Genomic DNA, 23,895 nt, shown 5'->3' with positions numbered 1-23,895 from the left:
AATCAAAAATGATCAACGGACTTGACTAGACACTTCACCAAAGAGGATATAAGGGTGGCAAATAAACACATGAAAAGATGCTCAACGTTCTTCCCAGTTGCTAGGGAAAAGCAAATCAAAACTACCATGCGATTCCTCAACACACCCATCAGAATGGCTAAAATTAAAATTGCCAACAATACTAAGTGTTTGCAAGGATGTGGAGTAAATGGAAGTCTCAGACATGTGAGCACTGCTGGTGGGAATGTAAGATGGTGCAGCCACTCGGGAAAACAGCCTGGCGTAATCTAGTAGGGTCAAGGCTATTCATACCTAAGACCCAGCAATTTCACATGCACTTCAAGAGGAACACATGCACTTCAAGAAATGTTGAAGAACTTTCCCAGGAGCATTGATCACAATGGCTCAAACTGGAAACCACCCAGATTTGCTTCAACAGAAAAAAAAAAAAGTATAAGTAGTATGTATTCAAATGATGGAATGCTACATGATAACAATGAACAAACTCCAGCTACACAAATAACACGGATGAAGCTTATAAACATAATAATGAATGAGAGAAGCAAGACACCAAAGAATGCAAACCGCAAGTATGGCTCAATTTACATAAAATTCAAAACCACCATTGTTTAAGGATATATTCCTAAGTGGTAAATGTATAAAGAAAAGCAAGGAGGTGACCCAATAAGAATCAGGACTTTAATTACCCCTAATAAGGAAGCTTGAAATCATGGTTGGGAAGAAATGCACGGGGACTTCTGTCTTGTCCCAGCCCTTTGCCCTCAAACAAGAGGCCACAGATACTGATGGGTGCCAATCACGTTAGCTCCCCTGGTACTTCCTGTTGGTAGTGCCAGACCCAGCTTCACCCAAAGCGAAGACACCAAACAGAGCTGAGAGCCCGTTCCTGCCCTTCCACTTCAGGTACTGGACCTGCCTCTCACCCACTCTGTGCTCCAAGCCTCAGTTTCCCCATCTCGTGTAATTCACAGGGGGGATTACAAATGTTAAGGGCTTCAGCAGCTGCTGTCAGGATGCTGGGTGTTACCTCGGGCCCTGAGGGACAGGCTGGCTGCCCCACCCTGCAGGTGACCACAGGAGGCAGCAGTGCCCTGGGCTGCACGTCACTGGGAACCGACCACCGCCTCGCACCAGCCAATGGGCTTGGAGACCAGAAGTGGGTCATACAGCCCATTTCCTGTTTTCAAACAGGAACTCAGCAAAGCGGCAGCCACTCCACTCTTGTCGGGGCTTGGAAAGGTGAGCTGAGGGGGCCATGTGACGCTCCTGCCGGACCCCTGGACACACGCAGGGCCCAGAGGCTACAGGTCAGTGTTTGCTCCCAGGCCCAGTCGACCTCCGCTGGCTGGGGCCTGAGACCCTCCTCCCATGTCCCTCCCTCATTACCTGTTGGGGCAGGCAGGCCCGAGACAGTCATAGCCTCTGCGTGGGGGGTTCTCTTTAGACTTTGGGGCAGAGCAGGGAGAAGTTCCCATCCCTCCAACACCTCCATTCCTTTTGAAATGCCAGGCACGTCTCCAACCCCTCTTAGGCCTGGGCAATAATTCACCATGCCTGTGTTTCTCAAAAAGTGATGCTGGGGAACCCCTGCACCGGCAGAGCCCTGGGGCACTTGTGAGAAACTCAGAATCCAGGGCCCAGCCCCAGACCTGCTAGATCAGAAGATCAGACTCTCTGGTGTTGGGAGGCAGGAAATCTGCTGTTTAACAAGCCTCGCTCCCCCCACCCTGCCACCTGCCACTGCACTCCCCTCCCCCTGGGGGATTCTGGTGCCCCTCACATTTGAGAGCCCCTGCCCTTGGCAAGGGTTCCTGAGGTGGGCATCAGGGGCAGCTGGTGTGTCCAATGCCCCCAGGGCCTTCATCTCCCAGAGCAGCTGGGGGGCTTTATTCCACTCTGCTGGAGTCCCAGCCCCGATGCCAAGTCCTCTCCAGCCCCCTCGGAAGGGCAGCATGGGCTTTAAGGGCAGCCCTCAGGGCCCATCGGGGGCAAGATTCGACATAGATGGCACCGTGGGAGGAAGGGGGTGGTTGGGGCCCCCAGGAGGGAAGAAGGGGGAGAATGACTGTCCGTGCACCCAGAGCTGGGTGCTGGAGGGGCTGGGAAACTGCTCTGTCCCATGGGCCAAGGGTACCAATACTTGCAAGTATACCTGTAACACTATTACTGTTCACTTGTGAAGCCTAGAAATCTCTGCCATAGAGGACATGGAGGGGGCAAGGAATGGTCCACAGGACCCCATGTATGGTTGTCCCCAAAGAACTTTTAGGGTCACAGGATTGCTCTCCTCATTTCACAGATGGGGAAACTGAGGCCTGGAAAGGGGCAGGAAGCTGCCTAAGATCCCATAGATACACCAATGCACGACTACCTCCCTCCTACTCCTCTTTAGATGGGTGGCTGCCAGCCAAGCCCTTCAGAGAGAACAGAAGGGAGCTGGTTTTGGCTGCTAAATTTGACTTCTAAGCCCTAGTGTCATGCCCAGTGTTCCCAGTCTCTGCTGGAGCACCCGGCCAAGGCCATCATGCCTGGGGTGTCACAGGGTCCCCTGGGCAAACAGTGCCCTGCTCTGACCTGGCACCAGCTGGCTGGTCACAAAAGGGTCAAGTTGTTGGGAGCCATTGAGGCCATCGCCCATTTTACAGATGAGACGACTGAGGAAGGAGCACAGGAGCACCCCCCAGGAAACCCTGGGCACCCAGAATCCTGGCACCCACTAGAACATAGGGCACCCATCCCTAGCTGTCCATCATCTTATCAGCAGAATGGGGCTTGTGGCCACACTCTTCAGGTGGGGAAACCGAGGCCTGGAGACGTTAAAGAATTTGCCTCAGGAGACACAGTTGGCTGTGTCTCTTGACTCCTTGAGGGGAGACAGAGACAGATGAGGTGCCAAGTTGCAATGAGCTCAGCTCTGGGCCAGCCACACTCCTTCCTCGCATCCCAGCTTCCCCACCTGTAAAGGGTAAGGTTGGATCGAGGGCTCCAGAGGGCAAGTGGTCCCTCTGGACAACGGCACACAGCCGCCTGAGACTGCCCTGGATGCCTTCCACCAGACACAATAGGAGCAGACCCCAAAGCATGAGCTCCTGGCACAGGGGGCCTCGCCTCTCCCCAGCCCAGGCCGACTCCTGGAGGCCCTCAGCCTGGAGCCAGGGATGAGCACTGGCCACACCCAGGGAGGCAGCCCAGGCTGCAGCCCCCACCTCTCTCCAGGCCACAGTCAACACAGAGGCCCAGACCGGGGCTTGGACTCGAACCCGTGCAGCTCCCTCAGATCCTTCTAGAAAGGAGGTGAGGGCACTTGCACCCTCCTTCCTTTGAATTCCTGCATGCATTACGAGGAAGAGTGACACAGAGATGTATGAAAGGAAAGTTTATTAGTCACCACAGGTCCCAGACAGGCAGGAGCGGCAGGCCTCGCAGGGCCACACGGGGAAGCACGTCAGGGGCGTGAGACCCACCCAGCAGGCGGGGAGCAAAGGGCTCCAGTGGCCCAGGGGATGATCGAGTGGAGCCACAACAGCTGGTCAAGCAAGGGTGGGGGGTGGGGAATTTGCGTTTGACTTTCGTCAGGGGGAGAGGGGTGCAAACCCACACAGAGGGAGAAGCGGATTATCTGGAACAGGCAGGTCAGAGGAGCTCACAGAGGTTCCTAATGAAGGGGAAAGAAGCTGGGCATTAGGACTGCATGCCGTCCCCCATTTTATTTTATTCCTCGACCCTGTAGTGGTACCCCACCTACTCACTGCTTCTGACTGCACCTGATTTTTAATGGTTTCCTTTTCTGATTTGACAGACATTTTTAATTCGATTCCAACTCACATCTTAATTTAGAGTCGTTTATTTCCCAAATATTCTTCAGATCATCCAACACTTAGCAGGTAACGATGGCAGCACCCAACGTTTCACACGGTCTGCTGACTCGTGAAGGGCTTCTCCTGCGATATCCACATATCAGACTCTGAGGCACAGAGCAGCTAAGTGACTTGTCAGGTGCCCGGTCGACTGGCCGAGGAGCCGGGTCACAAACAGGGCTCTTGTGAACCCCGACCACAGGCTCCTCCTGCCCCCCTCCCCAGCTCGCCCCTGAGCAGGGTGGAGAGGCTGCTGGAGTCAGACCAGTCTGGGGTCACGTCCTGCTCACCAGCTGCCAGCTCTCGGTACTGGGCAACCCTGAGTCTCAGTTCCCTTAGCTGTCAAATGGAGATAGAACCAGTCCCTCAGACACAAGGAGGCTGGGTTAGAGAGAGAGGCCGTGAGGAGGGCAGAGCGCACAGCCTGGCATGTAAGGAGCATTTGAGAGAGAGCAGGCTTTGCTTGCTAGGCACACTCACCAGCTGCATGACTGGGGCTGACCTCGGTTTCCCTATCTGTTAATCGGGGGTAAGTAATGATAGCCTTCTGGTGGGTGTTAAATAACGTAGTGGGTGTAAAGAACCTAAGGGGGTATGAAGTGGGTATAGAAAGCCATCAGTAAATGTTTGCTTAAAGATAAATATATACATTTATATTATTGTATATATAGATGATAATAGATGGATAGATAGATAGATAGATAGATAGATAGATAGGTAGGTAGAAAGAGGAAAGATAACTACCAGTATCTGCCTGCTCCAAACCCTGAGATTTCATCTACACATCCAATATAATATGGAGGTTTGGGGCATTTATTGGGACAAGCCAGCATCTTTTTTCCAGTAATCACAGATGCCATTAGCTTTGCTTGAAATCACCTCACTTAAAATTCAGAGCAACTTGATGATGTAAGGATCATAACAATAAGACAAGGATTGGTTTGGCCTGGGAGTGCTCAGCCAGCTCTCCACACCACGCCAGATGCCATAAGAGGTTTAGATCCAGCAGCTGGCAGGCAGGGAGGGCTCTGCCGTGGGGCTGAGGTCACTCCCTACTTCCTGCCAGCAGGGAGTACAACACGGATCCTAGGCTCCCCAGGAACCACCGGGGCCCCAACATGAACGGGCACTCACTGCTCTCTCTTCTGGCAGCCTTGCAGCATGGCAAGTTCCGAGCACCCTGGCTGGAGGGGGCATCACACAACCCAGTGCACGGCAAGGACCCAGCAGGAAGCATCAGCTGCTGGCCCAGATCTCCCATGCCCAGGACCCAAAGAACACTCAGGTGGGCCAAAGGCTTTGGGCTTGGTCAGGGGGCTAAAGGTTTGAAGACATTTGAAGTATACACATGGGTCACTTCAATGTATGCAACGGTGTCTACTAGCTGGGTGGCTCTCTTAACTTGGGTTGCCCCAAAGTAGACGCGGAGACATGGATTTGGGTGCAAGTTGTTTATCTGGGAGATGATCCAAGGGGGCAGGGCAGGGAGGTGGGAATGCAGGAAGGGGAGGCAGAAAGCCAGTATTTAGTGTGTTGATGAGCAGATGACTGTACGACTGTATAGAACATCTCTGAGCTGTCCCATCCAAGGACCAGGCTATTTGTCCACCATGTCCCATCCTTTATCGGCCGAGGGATGCTCCCAAGCATGATCCCATGGTCCAAGCCCTCAGGCTGAGGGTTACAGGTGCTTCCAGAAGGAAGTCAGCAACATGTACTAGAACAGTGAATGCTGAGAGTGCATGGCCAGGAACAGGCAGAATCTACTATAGCACCATCTCCTGGAACAAATCTCCACTTGGCCATTCATTCATTCATTCATGAAATCATTCAAGATGTGCCCATTGATGCTTGCTCTTTTCCAGACCCTATGCAGGGCACTGGGGGAACGAGTTTGGTGGGGAAACATATCAGTAAAAAGTAATCTGAAATGCCACAAAGACGACTATAGGAACAATATGGGAGGCTCTTACTCTAATGCCAAGGGGCCATGGAAGTGGCATGCAGCTGGACCTTGCAGGACTTCTGGGACCTAAAACCCCTTGAAATGAAATGCAAAACTACATGTGAATTTTGCATTTTTCCAGGGAGGTATCCTAAGATTTCCTGAGAGTACCAGAGGTGCCCAAGGCTCAAGAGAGGTTTTCCAGGCAGAGGAATAGGATTGCATTCAAGGCATGTGCAGGAGACAGGGAGCAAGAAAAAGCACAGTGGGTAGGAAACGAGAGGTGGGCAGGCGCCAGCCAAACTAAGTCAGGAATGCAACCCCCTTGTAGCGCCTCCACATCCACTGATATGTGCTCAAGGAGTTCCCACAGTAACCACCGAGTCAGGGTATTGGAGAGGGCAGAAATGAACCAACCATGGTCCCTGCCTGCCAGGAGCTTGGGGTTCCACAATGAAATGAGGTGCAGGCTGGAAGTTAATGCAACACAACCACATTGCTTCTCAGACCCAAGAGACCACTTTGGGATGATGGGCTATTGTTGTCGGTGTGGGGTGGATGTAGCCAAATTGGACACAGAGGTCTGGCTGATGACATGGGGGTGCTCTTCAGGAATCCTGCTGCCCTATCTCAGACAGAACCAGCCATCTCCCCAAGCCCTCGCCTCTAAAGGGCACTGGCCTGGTGCAAATCCTTAGTATGCTGTATCTCCAGATGCCCACAGCAGCCCGAGCCCCAACTCCAGCATGACCACACGGGAGCTGCAGGAGTACTGGCGGAACGAAAAATGCCACTGGAAGCACGTCAAACTGCTCTTTGAGATTGCATCGGCCCGCATCGAGGAGAGGAAAACCTCCAAGTTTGTGGTGAGCTGAGACCAGTAGATGATGGCACCCCTTTCTTAACCTCCTTTCTGGCACTGGGCAAGTCCTGTAGGGCCTCAGTTTTTCCTAGCCATGAAATGGGTTGACATATTCTTACTCATAGAGTTCTTCTGGGGAAAATGGTCAAAGAGCAAGATTTCATGAGCACCAACTACGTGCTTGGCACTGGGCTAGGGACCTTGGGGATTCGAGCTGTGTAATCATGGTCCCTGACCCTATAAAGGAGATAGGCCAGTTGGGACTACAAAATCTACCTTCAAGAAACAACAAATAACATAATCCCACGTTCTCCAGCGTCAGTCACCTATGTCCCTTCTTCACAGGTTATGTCATATCCCTGTACCATTTATATTATTATTCACTTAATTTTTTTCTTTAAATGTGATCAGTTTGAAAAAACACTAAATAAATGTATTTCAAAGGAAAGCCCCTTAAGTGGAAAACCGTTATCACATGGCATTAAGAAAAGGTGACTATAAAAATAAACAGAAGGAAAGCTAAGTGTTGTTATTAAATTCTAGAAGGATACCGTGGCTGGTGGAAAGCTCTGAATGGGGAGGCTGCTCTCTTGTTAGAAAGGAATAATAGCTTGCTTTGGGAAGATGTTAAAACTGTATGAGGGCCATGCTCAACTATTCTCCCTCACATAATTGGAACCAGAATATTAACTGCAGCTAATACAGAGTGCTGGCTGTGTGTGCAACTAGTTTCTGGGCAATCACTCATTTAATCCTTGCCCAATTTGATACTACGACTATCCTCATTTTACAGATGAGAAAACTGGGAAGTTAAACAGCCAAGACCACACAACTCGTCAGCGGAGGGGCTGGGATTATAACCCAGGCTTCTGGCTCTGGAGTCTGTGTCCTGAATCAGTATTCTCTATTCCCATGGGAAGAGAATCGAAAAGGAATGATTTTCTTGCAATAGCGCATCATGGCCAGGATTTCCCCTAAGCTTGCTCCCAAGTGTTCAGCACTTAGAAAGCACAGATCTGCCCCAAGCTCCCCTTCTCAGAGGGGCCCCAGGCCCCTCAGTCACGTGGCTGGGCCCTCTCCCCAGTGACACCTCCAAGTCACCGTGTTTGTCATCCACGAGCCGACTTTTGTCATGATTAGTTTTCTGAAGCTGAGCCGATAATGACGGCAATTTCAAACAGAATTGCAGATAAGGATAACCCAGTTTTGGGGTGTGTTTTAAATCACGATCATTATTTGTGTCTGCCTGGGCTCTCTGTCTTTGCCTCCCAGATGTACCAAATCGTCGTCATCCAGACAGGGAGCTTTGACAGCAACAAAGCCGTGCTGGAACGGCGCTATTCAGACTTCGAGAAGCTGCAGAAAAGCCTCCTAAAGACTTTCCGGGAAGAGATCGAGGACATCGTCTTCCCCAAGAAGCACCTGACGGGGAACTTCACGGAGGAGATGATCTGCGAGCGCAAGCTGGCCTTCAAGGAGTACCTGAGCCTGCTCTACGCCGTCCGCTGCGTGCGCCGCTCGCGCGAGTTCGTCGACTTCCTCACGCGGCCCGAGCTGCGGGAGGCCTTCGGCTGCCTGCGGGCCGGGCAGTACGCCAAGGCCCTGGACGGGCTGGTGCGCGTGGTGCCCCTGCAGGAGAAGCTGACGGGCCACTGCCCCGTGGCGCTGGTGCCGGCGCTGTGCGCCATGCTGGTGTGCCACCGCGACCTCGAGCGGCCCCTGGAGGCCTTCGCGGCCGGGGAGCGCGCCCTGCAGCGCCTGCAGGCCCGGGAGGGCCACCGCTACTACGCGCCCCTGCTGGACGCCATGGTCCGCCTGGCCTACGCGCTGGGCAAGGACTTCGTGTCGCTGCAGGAGAGACTGGAGGAGAGCCGGCTCCGGAAGCCCGCCGCCCGGGGCTTCACCCTGAAGGAGCTCACCGTCCGCGAGTATCTGTACTGAAGCGCAGCGCGGCTGGAGGATCGCCCTGCTCCGGGGGCCATTTGGGGTTCATGTTTAGTGGGAAGAGCCTTTGGGGGCTCTCACTTGTTGGGTGACTCTGGGCAAGCCAATTCTCTGCTCCTCCATTTCCCCATCTGTACTGAGGACTGGTGCTGCCCGGCCTCCTTGGGGGCCTCTGCTTGCGCGCCGTGAAACACTGGAGAGCTATACTGATGTTTTTGTAGGAAGCCGGGGGGAGAGGTTTACATTGCACATCATAGGCAAAACTTGATCTGTTTTCTCTTGGACACCCTCTCCAGCTGTGCCGTGGCTTTCCTCTCCTCCTGCCACCTGGACATTGCCTGCAAATAGCCTCACCCCTTATCCTGAGCATTGAACTCTTCCCAACTCAGCGTAAAAAAGCTCACCCATCCTCGAGGACAGCCTCCCTCCACCCCTCGGGGCAGGGGTTTTGCATCATCCTTTGAAGGGTAGGAAGACCCTGAGCTAGCAAGCAATAATGTCATAAGATTCTCTGATACTTTTGTTGCCAACAATTTGGCAACAATTTAGTTGCCAACAATTTCCCTAGTTAGGATAATATAACACATTGTCTAGAGGTAGATTTTCATTTATACGAACTGTCCCATGAATGGCCTTGCTGGGTTATGTAGACATAGCCCTGGGGAGAGATGGAACAGAGGTCTCTGGGGAGTAAGAGATAGAATTCACCACCTTCCCTTTTGAGGGTCAATGTTGGTAGAACCTCGTCAAAGGATTAAAGGGCCCTTCTGTGAGGTCTGGTGTCAGGAAAGGACACCAAGGGCCACAGAGTGAAGGGAGTCTTGTCCAGTGACCTGGATTCAACATCAGACCTGGAGCTGACAGAATGGGCTACTTTGGGTTCAATATGTATCTGAATCTGGAAGCCACTGCAGACCCAGATCATGTGGCCAAGCTTTTAGGGTGAACTGAAGAGGCTGTAATTTGGGGACCTTAATGGTAGCCCCACTTTAGCCTGTGCATGGATCCGGCTCAGCAAGCGGACACCATAGCAGTGGACAAACATTCACTAAACTGTGCCAGAATGTGGTCCACAGTGGCACTTGCCAACGAGTGTAGGGCCCCAGGCAGCTGTGTCCTGGAGTTTAGAAACAGGACAGCAGTTTAGAAATCTTTGGACAGAGAGAGCCCTCAAGTATCCCCATTTACTCTGGGACAAGGACACTCCGAGTGAGAGATTTGAACTTCTTGAAAAGTTGGACATATGGAAAATTAAAATGTTAAATGGAAAAATAAAAGAGCTGTGACTGTATTTATACGGGTGAAGCAGATCATACTAATTTTACAAGTTATTTCATTAAATCTAAAATGCTATCAACTGTAAGATGCACCAAATATGCACTAAGAAACACAAATGCCCAAGATGTGGAGTTTAATAGAAGATTCCACCAAAAAATTGGTAGGCCAGAGTTAGACACCCCCCTCCCTACCAAGGTAGGATCAACAAGGAATAAACCTGCCGCATGCTGAGTGGAGGGCAGGAAGATCTCCTCTGAGTATTTGCCTTGCAAGCTGGTTCTCACCTAGATTTGGGGTCTGAATACATAGAGTGTGGCCCAAACACCCCAAGCAGAAAGGTCATGTTAAAGTGGTCTCAGATGGAGGGTCCCAAGTGCCTGGCACCACAAATGCAAATTCTCCCTGAAAACAGTCAACATCGATCCAGGTTGACAGGGACTGTGAGATGCCATTGAGTTCAGAGATGCTGAAATGTGATAAAAAGAAAGAAAAAAAAACGTCTCAAAGTCATATGTATATAATGGTGTGTGTGTGTGTGTGTGTGTGTGTGTGTGTGTGTGTGTGTGTGTTTAGTATATGGGAGAGGGCCTAGGGTGGAAGGGCCTACAAGATCATCTGGGAAGTCCCATCAGCACATCTGAAGGCATAGTGCCCAGGAAATAAACTCATTCTGGCTTCTTGAAAAGGGGCTGGCCACAAAGGGCAGCTTTAGGGCTCCACTTCCCCTCTTCCTGATGCCACTCCATGCTTCCCCTTCCTGGCTTCTCAGATGACCTTGGTTTGTGGATCCACTTGGTGCTCCTTCTGGCCGGGCACATGGTGTGTCATCCCATGGCCTGGGATGACCCATGATGGCCATCTCCTGGCACCTCCCCTTTGCTGTACAAGTAAGAGCCCTACTCAGTTCTGGGGTTTCTGGAACAAGCCCTTGATTTCCTCAATCTCCCTCCTCCAGGAAGCCTTCTTTCTGGCCCACTATGGCCCCACTTGGGTGCCCCACTTCCCTGCTTGCCTGGGTCCCATCCCATCCTGCCTGTATGACTTAGACCCTGTTTCCAGAGGCTGGTGGTGGCTGGGACTGGACACTCTTTCTGTGACCTCTCAAAAGCAGGGCCCTCAGGAGAGGTGAGGAGTACCTACCCTCCAGGCTCAGAGTGGGCTCTGGGAACCAGAAGCATCAGCATCACCAGACCTTGTTAGAAATGCAGAACTGGGGGCCTTACCCCATACCCACTGAATCATAATCTGCATTTTAATAAGATCCGTGCCCCAGGACCAACCCCCTCCCGTGCCCTGGCAATTCCGTTGCAGTTCAAGTTTGAGAAGCCCTGTTGGACTGACTTGAAGGTGCTTTGGTGACAATATCCACAGATACTGTCCTGGGTTCCTCCTCACCCCACCTTCTCCCCACCCAGGCCCTCTTCCCTACAAGTGTCCCCAAGGAGGCCCAAGGAGCTCTGGGCGAGGTCTTGTGCCAGCGTTATGGCCATAACTGCCAACTCACCCTGGGCACTCAGCCCCTGAGCTGAGGAGGGCTCGTTCAAATGAAGCCCTGTGCCAGCAGCCACTCCATCCTGCTGGCTGTGACACAGTCTTTTGGCCTCCCCTTTGGACAGGGCCCTGCACCCCAGGATACTGGCACATCTCTTACCTGCCAACCCCATGATGGAAAGACTGTACTGTAACAATCTGTGTGATAAAAAGCAGAGCTCCCCAGAACTTTTGGAGCCTATTCAGAGGTGGGGGGTGAGGCTTGACTCACTGCTGCCAGTTCAGCTCTGTTCCAGAGATGCTATTATCCCATTTTACAGACAAGGATCCAGATACCTGAGAGGTTAAGTGACTTGCTTAACAAAGTGGCAGAGGGAGGGGACATGTCCTCTGGTCTTCTGGTCACTAAAGGTCCATTTCACTCAATCCTGTTTACAGATGGGGAAACTGAGGCCTGGGGAGGTGACTCACTCAGGGTCATCCAGTGGGACAGAGCACCAGGACCAGACCCAAGGTGTCCACTTCAAAAAAGTGTTGTGCTCTGGCAGGCAGGGCAGGCACAGCAGGCAGAAAAATCCTGAGTTTGATTTCCAGGAGGCCCTTGGAGCCCACCCAGCCTGGTGCAGGGTGAGTGTCGAGGTCAGGGCAGGGGCCGGCCCACCTGGCAGAGTTTAGCCTGCTCTTAACTCTACTCATCAGCAGACAGACATACCTTAACTGTGACCCTGCCCTGGAGCAGAAAAACCAGTTCCAATTCTACCTGCTAGTGGGGATGGATGGGCACCCAACGTGTCCCCAGTGTGCTGAGTCTGGGAATCCTCCAGCTTGGTCACACACACTTCTGTTGGGGGGCCCAACGGTGCTGCCACCTAGTCTTGTCACCTCTTTGCCATTTTCCTTTAAGGGTCTCCTCTTGCTTATGAAGATTTATTTGACAGAGAAACTTCATATTACCACCCTAAATGGAAAATCTGAATCCCTTGCTCTAATTAGAAGGTGGCTGTAAAGACAAACACAAGGAAGCCTGGGCTGTTATTACACCCCTGCTAGACCTTCACCTGAGTCAGGCCGGAGTGTGAGCCTACAGATCGTTTGTTAAAAGAGAGAGAGGAAGAGGAACCAGTGTTAGAGACCTGTTAGCACCAAGCTGAGACTTCTCTTTGATTGACTTAAAAGGACTAGGCAATACTGCAAAAGGAAGTAAGTTTATGACCATGTGGTGGGGCATCCGATCATCATCCCAGACCCCTGCAGTCTCCCCCAAGCAGGCTGGAAACTTTGTTCCCTGCTACTTGTCGCCAGGACCCCCTCTCCTGGTGACCCCGAGCCCTCTACCTCAAGCCCTGCTCCCTCTCCAGCTCCTGAGCCACTGGCCTGGTGCAGCTTTAATGGACTATCATTGGCCGTCAACACCCCTTTTGGGTGACTTCACATCCTGATATCAGGCAAGAGACACAAATGGAGGGAGTGTTCTGGGTCGATCAAAACTGGAAACTGCACCATGTCCTCTGGTGGGTGCCTGGCCCTTTCATCTGTGCCCTCACAATAAGAGCAAGAAAATGCCCCTCCCCTGCAGCCGGCACCCAGAAGAGGCTTCTCACCAGCCTTATCCATCTATCTATGTGTGGACTCCTTTTCTCATTAAACAAAGATTGATGATGCTACTACTATGTCCCAGTGTGCTAGTTTGGAGCTATGTATCCCAGGAAAACATGTTCTTAAACTTAACCCATTCCTGGGGGTGTGGGCCCATTGTAAACAAGATCTCTTCAAGATGTTACTTCAGTTAAGGTGTGGCCCATATGAACCAGGTTGAGCTTTAATCCGAATTCCTGGGGTCCTTTATAAGCAGAGTGAAAGTCAGACAGAGAGAAGCCACAGGACACAGGCAGAAGCTGGAAGTCAACGGAACCTGGAAGAGCAGGGAGAAGCCAGGAGAGGCCACCAGGTGCATTGCCATGTGACAGGAAAGCGAAGGCCAAAGGATTGCTGGCAGCCAGCCCCAGAACGCCACAGTCTTTGGGAAGAAATCATCAGCTTGATGACATCTTGATTTTGGACTTCTCCTAACCTCAAGACTGTGAGCCAATAAATTCCTGTTGTTTGAGCCAATCCATTGCATGGTATTTGCTTTAGCAACAAGGAAACTAAAACACTCAGACCCTGTGAATGGCTGGGGATATATCAATGAACGGGACAGCCTTGACTCTTCCCTGGTAGAGATGATGTGCCAGATGGGAGTCACTCAGTCAAACTGGAGCTGGGACAGAAACATCTCCTCAGCCAGGTGGTCAGGGAGGGCTTCTCAGAGGAGGCACTGTTTAAAGGAGTCAAAGAGGATGCAAAGGAGCCAGCTGTGGGAGGATGAGAGGGGGAGCATTCCAAGCAGAGGGAAAGCAGGGGGCACAGTGTTGAGGCAGGAAGAAAGACTGACATTGCCTTTGACATAAAGCAGCCACCTCCTCTGTCCCTGGGACCCAGAAAGGGTCCAGGCCTAGGATGCCCCCTCCCTGATGTGCCATCCTGGCTGTGCCCTCTGAGAGGCAGGGCTCCAAGATGCTGACAGAAAGGTGCCTTGCAAACCATGTCTGTGCCATTGCCCAGTTCCAGTAGTGGGCTCATTGCAAAGTGGTTGAGCTGGTTACAAGTGACAGAAACCCAGGTTCAAGTGGCAAGGGAAAAACTCATAAACTGAAAAATTCAGCAAGAGACTAGCTTCAAGCAAAGTTGGATCCCGGGACCAAAACCTGTCACTTGGTTTCTCTTTCTCTTCCTCACTTTCACTTTCTCTATCCCTTAGTTCTCTTTTCCTCTGCTTTGCCTTCTCTCCTCATGGTGACAAGATAGCTGCAGCAGCTCCAGGCTCACACACTCTTCTCAGCCACTCTGGAGAATCCTCTCCCCGCTCCAGGGTTCTTGTGGGCAATTATGATCTGTAGAATATGTAAGAAACACACACATATCTGTTTCCTGAAGAGCCCATAGAGGGTGGCACCCCCCCCCCCACCTCGCTGAGGCAACCACAATTAATCCACCCATCAGGATAGCCTTCAACAGACATAGTTATTTAACATACTATTTTGTAATCTGCTCTGCAAATTTTAATTATATATCATGAGCATTTCCTTATGATATAAAATATTCTTCCACGACATTATTTTTAATGGTTTCATTGTATTCTGGTGTAAGTGCAATCATTTTGACAGACCCCGTAATGTTCCACCTTTCCCTATTATAGACAACAGTGCAACAAACATTTTGATCCTTGTGTCTTTTTATTTATCCACTCTAAAGGCAATTGCTAACAACGAGATTTCTGAATCAAAGGGTATGAACACTTTTAATGCTTTGATACATATTATTTACGTTTTCTCTCTCCAGCTAATAGGAGAGTTGTCCGTTTCCTCTAATCCTCCACAAAACGTATTATTTTTAAAACATTTTGCACTGTGATAGATGAAAAGTGGCGTCCATGGTTTAATGTGCATTTCCTTATAACTAGTGAGGATGAAGTTTTTTCATAGGCTTATTGACTATTTTTATTGTTCTTGAAGTTTCCCTTTCCCCCTCCGCAGGGCGGTCTCGCCTCACAGTGAAAACTGTGAGCACCGGGTGGCGCTGCCGCACTGGCGGCTCTGGAAGCTTCGCCGGCTTTGCAGAAGGAAACTGAGAATTTCTCCAATAGAAAAAAAAAACAGACTGAAAAAACGTTCGAAGGAGTTTGAAATAATTCTGGGCGGGGTTGGAGGAGAGCTTTGCTGGCAAAGCGCTGATGCTTCGCTGCTTAATTGCCCTTCCACGCCTGGGAGGGGTCGGGGGTCCCGGGGAGACCCTGACTTTGGGGTTCAGGACCTCACCCTTCCCTTCCTGCCCCCACCCCGCCGTCCTGTTCCCGCGGCCCAGAGGCCCCGCCAGGGCTGCAGGAGAGCCGCTCGCCGCAGCCGACGTCCCCTGCGCCTCCTCCGTGCACGTGCAACTGGGGGTTCTTAAAACAAAAAGACGCCCCAAAATAAACGGTGTCCCAAGCTGCAGGAACAGGAGAGGCCAGCGACTGCTCCGGTGTGGTCTGACGGTTCCTGGCGGCCTCCTGGGGGAGAAGGCTTGATTAAGCCTCCCTCAATCCGGGGGGCTGCGGGCACATGGCTTTCCGGGAGGGAGAGTTTGGGTGTCACCCTCCTCCCGCAGAACTCCCCTCCGACCTTCTGGGGGCTCAGTTGGTCCTGGGGGCTTCCCATCCACGTACCGACTGAATTGGGAGGGGCGGGGCAGAGTGGGGGGGGCGAGATTCCCGCGGACACACCCTGACTTCCTTTTGATTCACCATTGGATGCCCAGGATGAAGAAGTAAATGTACGGAAAGAAACCAGGGAGGAAGGTGGAGAAAAAAGAAAACGAAAATATCATATCCTGCTGTTAGAGTGTAAATTGGTATAACCACTTAGGAAAACTGCTAGGAACTGTCTGTGAAAGCTGAACATAATCTACCGTGGGAGGACCCAAGTCCACTCTTAGGAATAGACCCTGTGGATAGGCGAGCAGGGTCACGGAAAGACGTATTCTAGAATGCAGAGCAGGACTAGTCCTATCAGTGTGCCTTCACTGGAAACCACCCAGTGTCCATCATCAGTAAAATGGAGGGGTAACTTTGGTCAGCTCATTCGGTGGAATAGTATACAGTCATGAAAACAAACTCCACTTGGATACTAGTAGCTGATGAATCTCACAGGCAGAATGTTGAGTGGAAGAAGCTGGATGCAAAAGTGTACTTCCTCAAGGGTTCCGTGTAATGAAGCTCGAGAACAGGTGAAATGAAATGATAGTGTTTAAGGACTCTTATTTAGATGATAAAAATCTTTTTTAAAAAATAGAGACTTTTACCTTACAGAAGTCCAGGTAGTGGTTGTTACTTCTGGGGGAGTGATGAAGGGGGGCTGATTGGGAGGGGCCAGTGAGGCGTCTCCCAGGTAGGGATGACGGACGTTCCAGTTTTTAATCTGGGGTGATGGTTACAGGGGTAGTTTTTGGTAAGAATTTGTTAAGCTGTACATTTATATATTATGCACTTTTCTGCTGACGTTATATTTCAAAATAGAAATATTTTAATAAAAGAATGAGTGGATACAGCAAATATGAATTTAACATTTATTATGCACCAAGTACTACAGCACCCAGGGCCAGAATTCGAACCCGAGTCTTTTGCCTCAGGCTCTGCTGCCTTATGGTGCTGAACCAGTGGAAAGGGATTGCAGGGGTTGGGGGCAGGGTGTTAGGTGAACACCAGGGCTCAGACTAGTGACCTTATGCATTTACACTTGTGTTCTTGCGCACTGCCGTTGGCAGGAGAGGAACATGCCCGGGCTGTCCTGCTGGAGGGTGAGAGACCCCTGGAGCAGAACTAAGACTAGCTGAGATCATCTGACAGCCCATCAACCCCCAGACATGTGAGTGAGCTCAGTGGGACCAGCCAACCCTCAACTTGAGACTACTGAAGTATACACCCGTCCAGCTAGCATGGCGCTCTGACTCCAAATCCACGCTCCCCCTAACCTGCAGGAACAAACCACAGAAGGCGATTGCTCAGGAACACAATCAGCTCCTGGGGCAGGGAGATCCTTCATGAGCTCTAATAATAAATTATTGTTGTTGTAAAGCCACCGAATTCAGGGCTGTTTGTTATGCAGAAATAGCTAACTGTAACATAGTCCCCAGATAACTGTGGAGTCTGGAGGCTAGTTGGAAGGGTTCTGGAAAGGAGCTGCCTGATACCCCCACCTTCCCTGGATTCTCTTTGAGGCCCAAGTGGCATGACAGCTTAACAACCAAGGCTACCAACACCTGGTATGCAGACAGCACTCACACCAGCCCCTGGGTTCAGCACTGCACAAACCAGTCCCCCTTCATCCTTGCAAAGCCCTATGAAGTAGGCACTATTATTACCACTCCCATTTTACAGCTAAGGAGATGGAGGAGGGGAGGTGAGATGACCAGCCCATGGTCATGGCTTGGAAGAGGAAGAGCTGAATCTGACTTCAGAGCCAGTACTGTCCGCACTGTGCCATCCCACCTGCCCATCCCAGGCGTCCCCCTCGGAGCACCTTCCTTTAACCTCAGGACACCAAGTCTCTTGGGACAGTTACCCAGAGTGAAGCTCATTCTCAGTGGTAATAACATCCCAAAAGATGGGTGGTTCCTGTGGATAAACAAGACGCCAGTTTATGGAAACAATCAGAGGAAAGGATGCTTGGCGACGACTTCTAAATGGGATGAGATGTATTGGAGCAGTTTCACATTCTGATGGAGAATCCTGGAATGTTTGGTTTGGAGCAGACCACAGACTTAATCGAGTTCCAGACTTTTTTTTAAGCCATAGAGTCTTTTCTTCAAATGAAATTGGATAGAAAAACCCAACACATGAAAGAGACTAAAGCCAAGCTGTTCTGAATGGGAGGCCAGGAAACCCTACCTGAGCCCCTCCGTGGCACCTCAGAGTTCTGTAGGAACACTGTTTGAGAACCACTGTGGTGGTCCAGGCCTGTTGTGTTGCTGATGGGGAAAGAGTCTCAAGATTACAGAACACATGAGTGGAAGAGCCAAGGCTTGAACTCAAATCTTCTATGTTCTGTTCCCCCTCTCCCATCCCCTGGGCTCTTTCTTCTGTTCTAACTACTCAGGAGCAAAAACACTCACTCCAAAAGGGAGGCATAACCCATTTTGTTTTGTTTTGTTTAACATCCAATTTCTAAAATGGTGCTCTTAGCTTCTCATCTAGTTCCTTAGGATAGAATTGTCCAGTCATCAAATTTCAGGCCCCCTTTCAGGCCTTACCACTTTTAGCTTGGGGTCCACTAGGACCCTGTATCCTTTCTCCTGAGGTCATCTCCCTTGGTTCCTCCACTCTCACCTCACTGTGCAGCCTTCCCTCTCTCCCCTTGTGTAGCAAGCTCCCTGCAGAGCACCTAACCCTACAACAGCTTTTCCCCTGTCTTTTCCACCTCTTCCACCTCCTGCAGTGGTGGGCAGGCTGTGGTGTCTACAGATGTGATGAGATGCTCCATAGCTTTCCCTCCCCAGGGCAAGTAGGAACCAGAGTGGTGCCCAGGAGGAAGCACTGGACTGGGAGTTATGCTTTGAGTGTCTCTAGGTTTTGCCTGCCTGTTGCCTTCTAGAAATAGCACCCCTGCAATTCTCCTTTAGGGAATCTCACCTCCCTGCCTCTCAGTCCACGTAGTTTGGGTGAGACTGAAGCCCTGGCTGCCCTCAGGCCAGCCCCGCCACTTACTGGGCTTCGATTTCTCCCCTTGTAAGGGAAGGAGTTTTACTAGGTGATGTGCAAAGGTTCCTGCCCACCTGACATCCTGGAATTAGTGAAATAACTGCTGTTTCCCAGGACTGAACCCAGTAATAATTTATCTAGCTTCACCCACACTGGCTGAGCTCTTGCCCTATCCCAAGGGACCCCACGGCAGACTGTCTGGGCGGCTCTTACAATGCAGCTCCCTTTCTGCATCCTTTTCCACATCAGATGGCGTGATGGGTCTCCCTCCTCCTTACCTTGCCCTTGGCACATGGGTCCCCATCTGGGGGTGAGTGAGCAGACACCATGGCTAGATCCACCTGCAAATCCTTTTGGTTCTGCCCCGAGAACCACCTCTTCTTTCTGCCTCTTCAATCCCACCTGCTCCAAGCACATCAGCTTTCCCCCTGCAACTGTAACATCTCGTTCCCTTGTCTCCTGCTTCCAGCTTTTCTCCTTGAATCCCTTCACCACACAGCAGCCAGAGTGACCTTCCAAAACTATAAATGGGACCCTACCACTTCCCAGCTCAAAGTTCCCAGGGTTTTTTGTTTTTTTTTGTTTTTTTTTTTTTTTTTTTTTTGCTCACTCTTAGCATAAAACTCAAACTCCTGCCCTCTGTAGACATGGCCAGACTTGCTCAGGCCCCAGAGGATCCCCCTCCAGCAGCACGAGCTCCCTGATCCTCAGATCTCCCCAGCATCAGGGCCCGGCTCGCCTCACACTGCAACATCTGCTTGGAGCAGGCTTCCCATGGCCTGGCTCCTTCTCAACTCAAACATCTCCCCCTCGGGAGGCCCCCCTGAGCCCTCTCTATCTAGGGTGAAACCCCACTGTCTTTCTCCTCCTCCTGTTTATTTCTTAATAGCCCATATCACCATGAGAAGTGTCTTGGGGTCCGTTCCCTGCCTCTCCGCTCTCCAGGCTGAGTCCCTTTGGGGCATGGCCCATGACACACTGGTCCATAGCCTCATCCCCGGTGCCTGGAAGTGTGTCTGGCAGGGCCAGCTTCATGGCATGTTACCTGTGCAGACACACAAGACCCCGTGATCAGAAGGACACTGCTTTTGGTTTAATGCTGTGCTGTCACCATCCTGAAAGTCTTAATTTTTGAAGAAGGGGCCCCACATTTTCATTTTGCACTGGGCCTTGAAAATTATGTAGCCAGCCCCAGCACCTGGCAGATAGAAGGCACTCAGTAAATAATTATGGAGCGGTGTCAGCATTCTTTGGGGGAGGTAGACCCTCTGCCCTCCCCCCACCAAATCACCTCTGAGAGTTTGGACCAGGAACCCACTGAAGCCGAAGGAGAGAGGTTGCCAGGGTGGGGGTGAGGGAAAGGAAACCAGGCATGCCTCCGTCCCTGGGTCCCCGTAGACACCTCGGAAACAGGAGCAGAAGAATCCGGGGGCCAGGAGGGGCTGTGAGGCCCAAAGGGGGAACAGGCTGAGGTGGGAAGTTAGGCTGCAAGGAAACCTCCCTGCCAGCCTCCTCGCTCCAAACCTGCTCAGCAAGTGACGTGAGGAACCCACTCATTCTGCAGGGACACCTGGACGGCAGGTGCACTCCTGGACAGCCAGCAGCAGCAGGGCCCTGGCTCCCTTGGACACCCTCAGGCTTGCTAATCTCCATTTCCAGCAAAGAGAGAGCTGGTCTCTTCTGGCTACTTTTGGTGGGCAACAGTATCTAGTTAGTAACTGATCACATCGTGTTGCTCATCACTCTTTATTTGTACAGTTTATTTTTCTTATTATGGACCTGACCCTGTTTTTTTTTAAATTCAATTTTATTGAGATATATTCACATACCATACTAATCATCCATGGTGTACAATCAACTGTTCACAGTACCATCATATAACTGTGTATTCACCACCCCAATCTATTTTTGAACATTTTCCTTATACCAGAAAGAACTGAATAAGAATAATTTAAAAATAAAAAAGAATACCCAAATCATCCCTCCCATCCCACCCTATTTTTCATTGAGCTCTTCTCCCCATTTATCTACTCATCCATCCATACACTGGATAAAGGGAGTGTGATCCACAAGGTTTTCACAATCACACTGCCTGACCCTGTTTTTAATTTTTTTTAAACGGTGGTGACATAAATGTTCCCTTTTAAATTAAATGCATTTAAGTTAGGAAAAAGTCGTCTTTGTAAATAATAGCTGGGCCAGAAGTGGATGTGACAGATATTGTGAAGGGGATCCTGATGGAAGGAAAGGGGGGTGGGGCGGGGGGGTGGATTCTGAAATCTGGTCCAGAATTCTGAGGCTCGGAGAGGGGATGCCAGATGTCTGGGTCACACGTAGGGTCAGTGGAGAACCTCAGCTTTCTGGACTCCCAGCCCAGTGCTCTCTTCCAGCCCCCCACTCAGCCCTAAGGGCCCGATTCATGATCAATCAAAGGCTTGGCTGCTGCTTCCCTTCCCAAGTCCCTTGAGGAATCCACCTGCCCAACCTCAGGGTTCCTGGGCCTATTTAAAAGCCCAGGCTGCAGGCGAGTGTTCAGAGAACATCCTCCTAACAATTCTCAGACAGGCAAGCCGGCGACTGGAATCCTGTTTCTGCTTTGAAAGCTGCCACCGACTGCCTTTCCCACCTTCTGCTTAGCAAATCTTCACAGGCCGTGTTTTAAATACTCTTTCCCCTTTTGCTGTGATCAAAGGAATTTCTTGTTCCCCGATAGGTGACCAGAGATGTCAGAGAGACTAATGAGGATGCGGTGGCCGCCCCCTTCCATTCTCCTGCAGGAAGGAGACTCACAGGGCACCTTGGGCTGAGCGGCCCTTAGGATTTGGGGGTTGGCTGTCGAGATAAGGGCAAAGGCTGCAAGCGGGGGGCTGAGGAGGGTACCCCAGGCAAGCTGATAATTTGGCGCCTGCAACTGACACCAGTTAGGTGGGCCTCCCGGCAGGCACTTCCCTTTCTTATGGGTGGAGCGCCACGATTGTGCTTTAGGGTGTCCACCCTTCCGCCCTCCGGGGTCCACAGGGTTCAGGAGCTCTGGACTCAGTCCCTGGCCAGGGGGCGGTGGGCAAGACTCAAAGCTGGCCAATCGGAATCGTGTATGCTCCCGGCCACAGTGATTGGTTCAGAGACGGACATGTGACCCAATCAGAGCCAATGAGAAGCGATCGCCCCCCCCCCCCAGTAGACTGCGAGAAAGGAGGTGTCTTCCCGTCGGTCTTGGTGTGGCCGGGATGCAAGCCGAGAGCTGCCAGGGAGCTTGCTTAAGAGGGATTGAGGAGAAGGAGCCAAAACGTGGAGAGAGAAGTGGATGGAGGACGGCGTCCTGATGATCTTGGCTCCTGGATCAAGCCACATCTCCTCTTGGCCTCTCCCAGCCTCCTCCACCGAGGAGACCCCAGCCAGCAGCCAGCCCGGCCTGGCCTCTGGAGAGAAGGGGGTGACCTAGAGGATGGGAGTGCTGGGCAGGGGCTGACCGGGTGACCGTTAGCCTGACAAGCGAGGATTAGATGCCAGCCAGTTCCGTGACCCCAGGCCTACCCTTTCTCCCTAACCCCAGTTCCATCACTCTGCCTTGGGTTGGTCAGGATAGATTGGGTAGCATGGTGGTGACAGTCTGGCCTGAAAGCTCAGTGGCTTAACACAACCCAGACTGCTTTCTTGCTGTCACAAAGTCCAAAGCATGTTGGGTGACTCTTCAGGGCATTTGCCTTCCATGCAGCATCTCAAAAAAAACCAGGCTGCTTCTCTCTTACAGCTCTGCCACTTCAATGTGGGGCTTTGGGGGCAGAGGACTAGAAAGACATGTGCTGGCTCTTAAATCCACCTGCCAAGGTCACTTCCACTTGTAGCCTTGTGACCCGTGTAGCTGGGAGGAGCTGGGGCTTATGGGTAGCACATGGAGAGTTGGTGAGCTGTAGCAACCTCTGCTCTTACCTGTTGTTCCTTGGCTGTGGTCTCCTCTGCCACCTCCCACGGGATCACTTATTCCCTCACCAAATATCTACTGAGGGTTGACTCCGAGCCGGACACTGTCCTTGGTCTTGGGTCTACCACAATGAAGTGGACGGACCTGGTCCTGGCCTTTGAGGAGCTCATGGGATAGAGAGAATGACATAGATCAAGCAGATTCTCATCAGAGCCCCCCCAACCCCGCATTTCTGTGTCCCCCTTTTGTTTAACGGCACCATCATCCTTCCTGACTCACAGGCTAAGTTTAGTCAGCTCTCGGCCCTTAAATCAGCCTCAGTTTCCTCATCTGTACAATGGGGATAACAATAGGCTAACAGATTTTGTCTGATGTCTAATGAGAAAACTGAGTCTCCGATTGGTGAGGGGGCCAAGCCTCACAGCCAGTGCGTGGTGGAGCCAGAATTCCAGCCCTATCAGTCTGATTCATTGCTCAGGATTCTTCAGTGGCCCCACCCTCTTCCTCCCTGGGTGGAGGAATGGAGATGGCCCTGCAGAAGCCTTCTTCTAGAAGGAGGGCATCTGAGAGCCTGGCCTCCCACCTGCGGCCACGATTAGCTGGGCCTGGCCTCGAGCCAACTTGGTCTTCTGACAACTTGAGCCAGCCCCACCTGACCTCCGAGGCACCCCTGAAATTGGCTCCCAGTTCAGGTGGCTCCAGGAGGGCCCTAGCAGCTGTCCTGCTACGAGGGACTGGGACAGGGTCAGCTCCAAGCCCCTCTATCTCCCCCCAACCTTGCCCTGCCCTATCTCTCGACTTAGATGTGGTTGAAAAGCTTACCAAAGGACCAGCCGCCACCATTAGAAACCTGATCCTGAATCACTGATTAAAACCAGGAGGGGGTTTTAATCAGCTGGGGCCATATGCTATTTAACTGAAGATGAAAGAACAAATGATAAGCAACATCTCAGAAAGGAGGTCGTTAAAGGAAGAGCAGAACAGCAAGTGGCATCTTTTATCATTACAGCAGCCCCTCGCACAGCTCTCGTTAAGGGCTTTGAGGAACATCTGGGCCCCGTCTTTACTATGCAGTGCTCACGATGTCATTGTTTGACGACGGCTCCCGAGCCCATGCCATGCTAAACTTCTAAATACACAATTAATGTCTATTAATTATAGTTTTCAAACCAGCCAAATGATCCTTTCATTAACTTAACCACCTCTTCTACTTGATCAGGAAATTGTATTCTCTCCTGTCATAATCCCTGCATCTGAAGCTGCCCGTCGGCGGGTGGCGTGTGGCGCTCGTCAGGCTGTTTC

The 23,895-nt window shown here is 51.4% G+C and overlaps 1 protein-coding gene across 2 annotated transcripts; it reads left to right on the top strand.

Annotated features, from left to right (window-relative positions):
- Positions 1–1,212: 1,212 nt before the first annotated feature.
- Positions 1,213–9,920, top strand: SNX20 (sorting nexin 20). Of its 2 annotated transcripts, XM_037815695.1 has the most exons (4): positions 1,213–1,328; positions 5,031–5,163; positions 6,538–6,689; positions 7,958–9,920. In XM_037815695.1, exons 2-4 carry the CDS (start codon positions 5,040–5,042, stop codon positions 8,624–8,626), a joined length of 945 nt encoding a protein of 314 aa, XP_037671623.1. In that variant the 5' UTR covers positions 1,213–1,328; positions 5,031–5,039; the 3' UTR covers positions 8,627–9,920. The 2 variants fall into 2 exon arrangements, with proteins under 2 accessions (XP_037671623.1, XP_037671624.1); XM_037815696.1 differs by lacking the exon at positions 1,213–1,328 and having other exon boundaries at positions 5,044–5,163; positions 6,436–6,689.
- Positions 9,921–23,895: the final 13,975 nt, after the last annotated feature.

The sequence above is a fragment of the Choloepus didactylus genome, chromosome 22, assembly GCF_015220235.1.
Source record: "Choloepus didactylus isolate mChoDid1 chromosome 22, mChoDid1.pri, whole genome shotgun sequence".
Lineage (NCBI taxonomy): Eukaryota > Metazoa > Chordata > Mammalia > Pilosa > Megalonychidae > Choloepus > Choloepus didactylus.
This window is presented reverse-complemented; position numbering and strand designations above follow the sequence as displayed.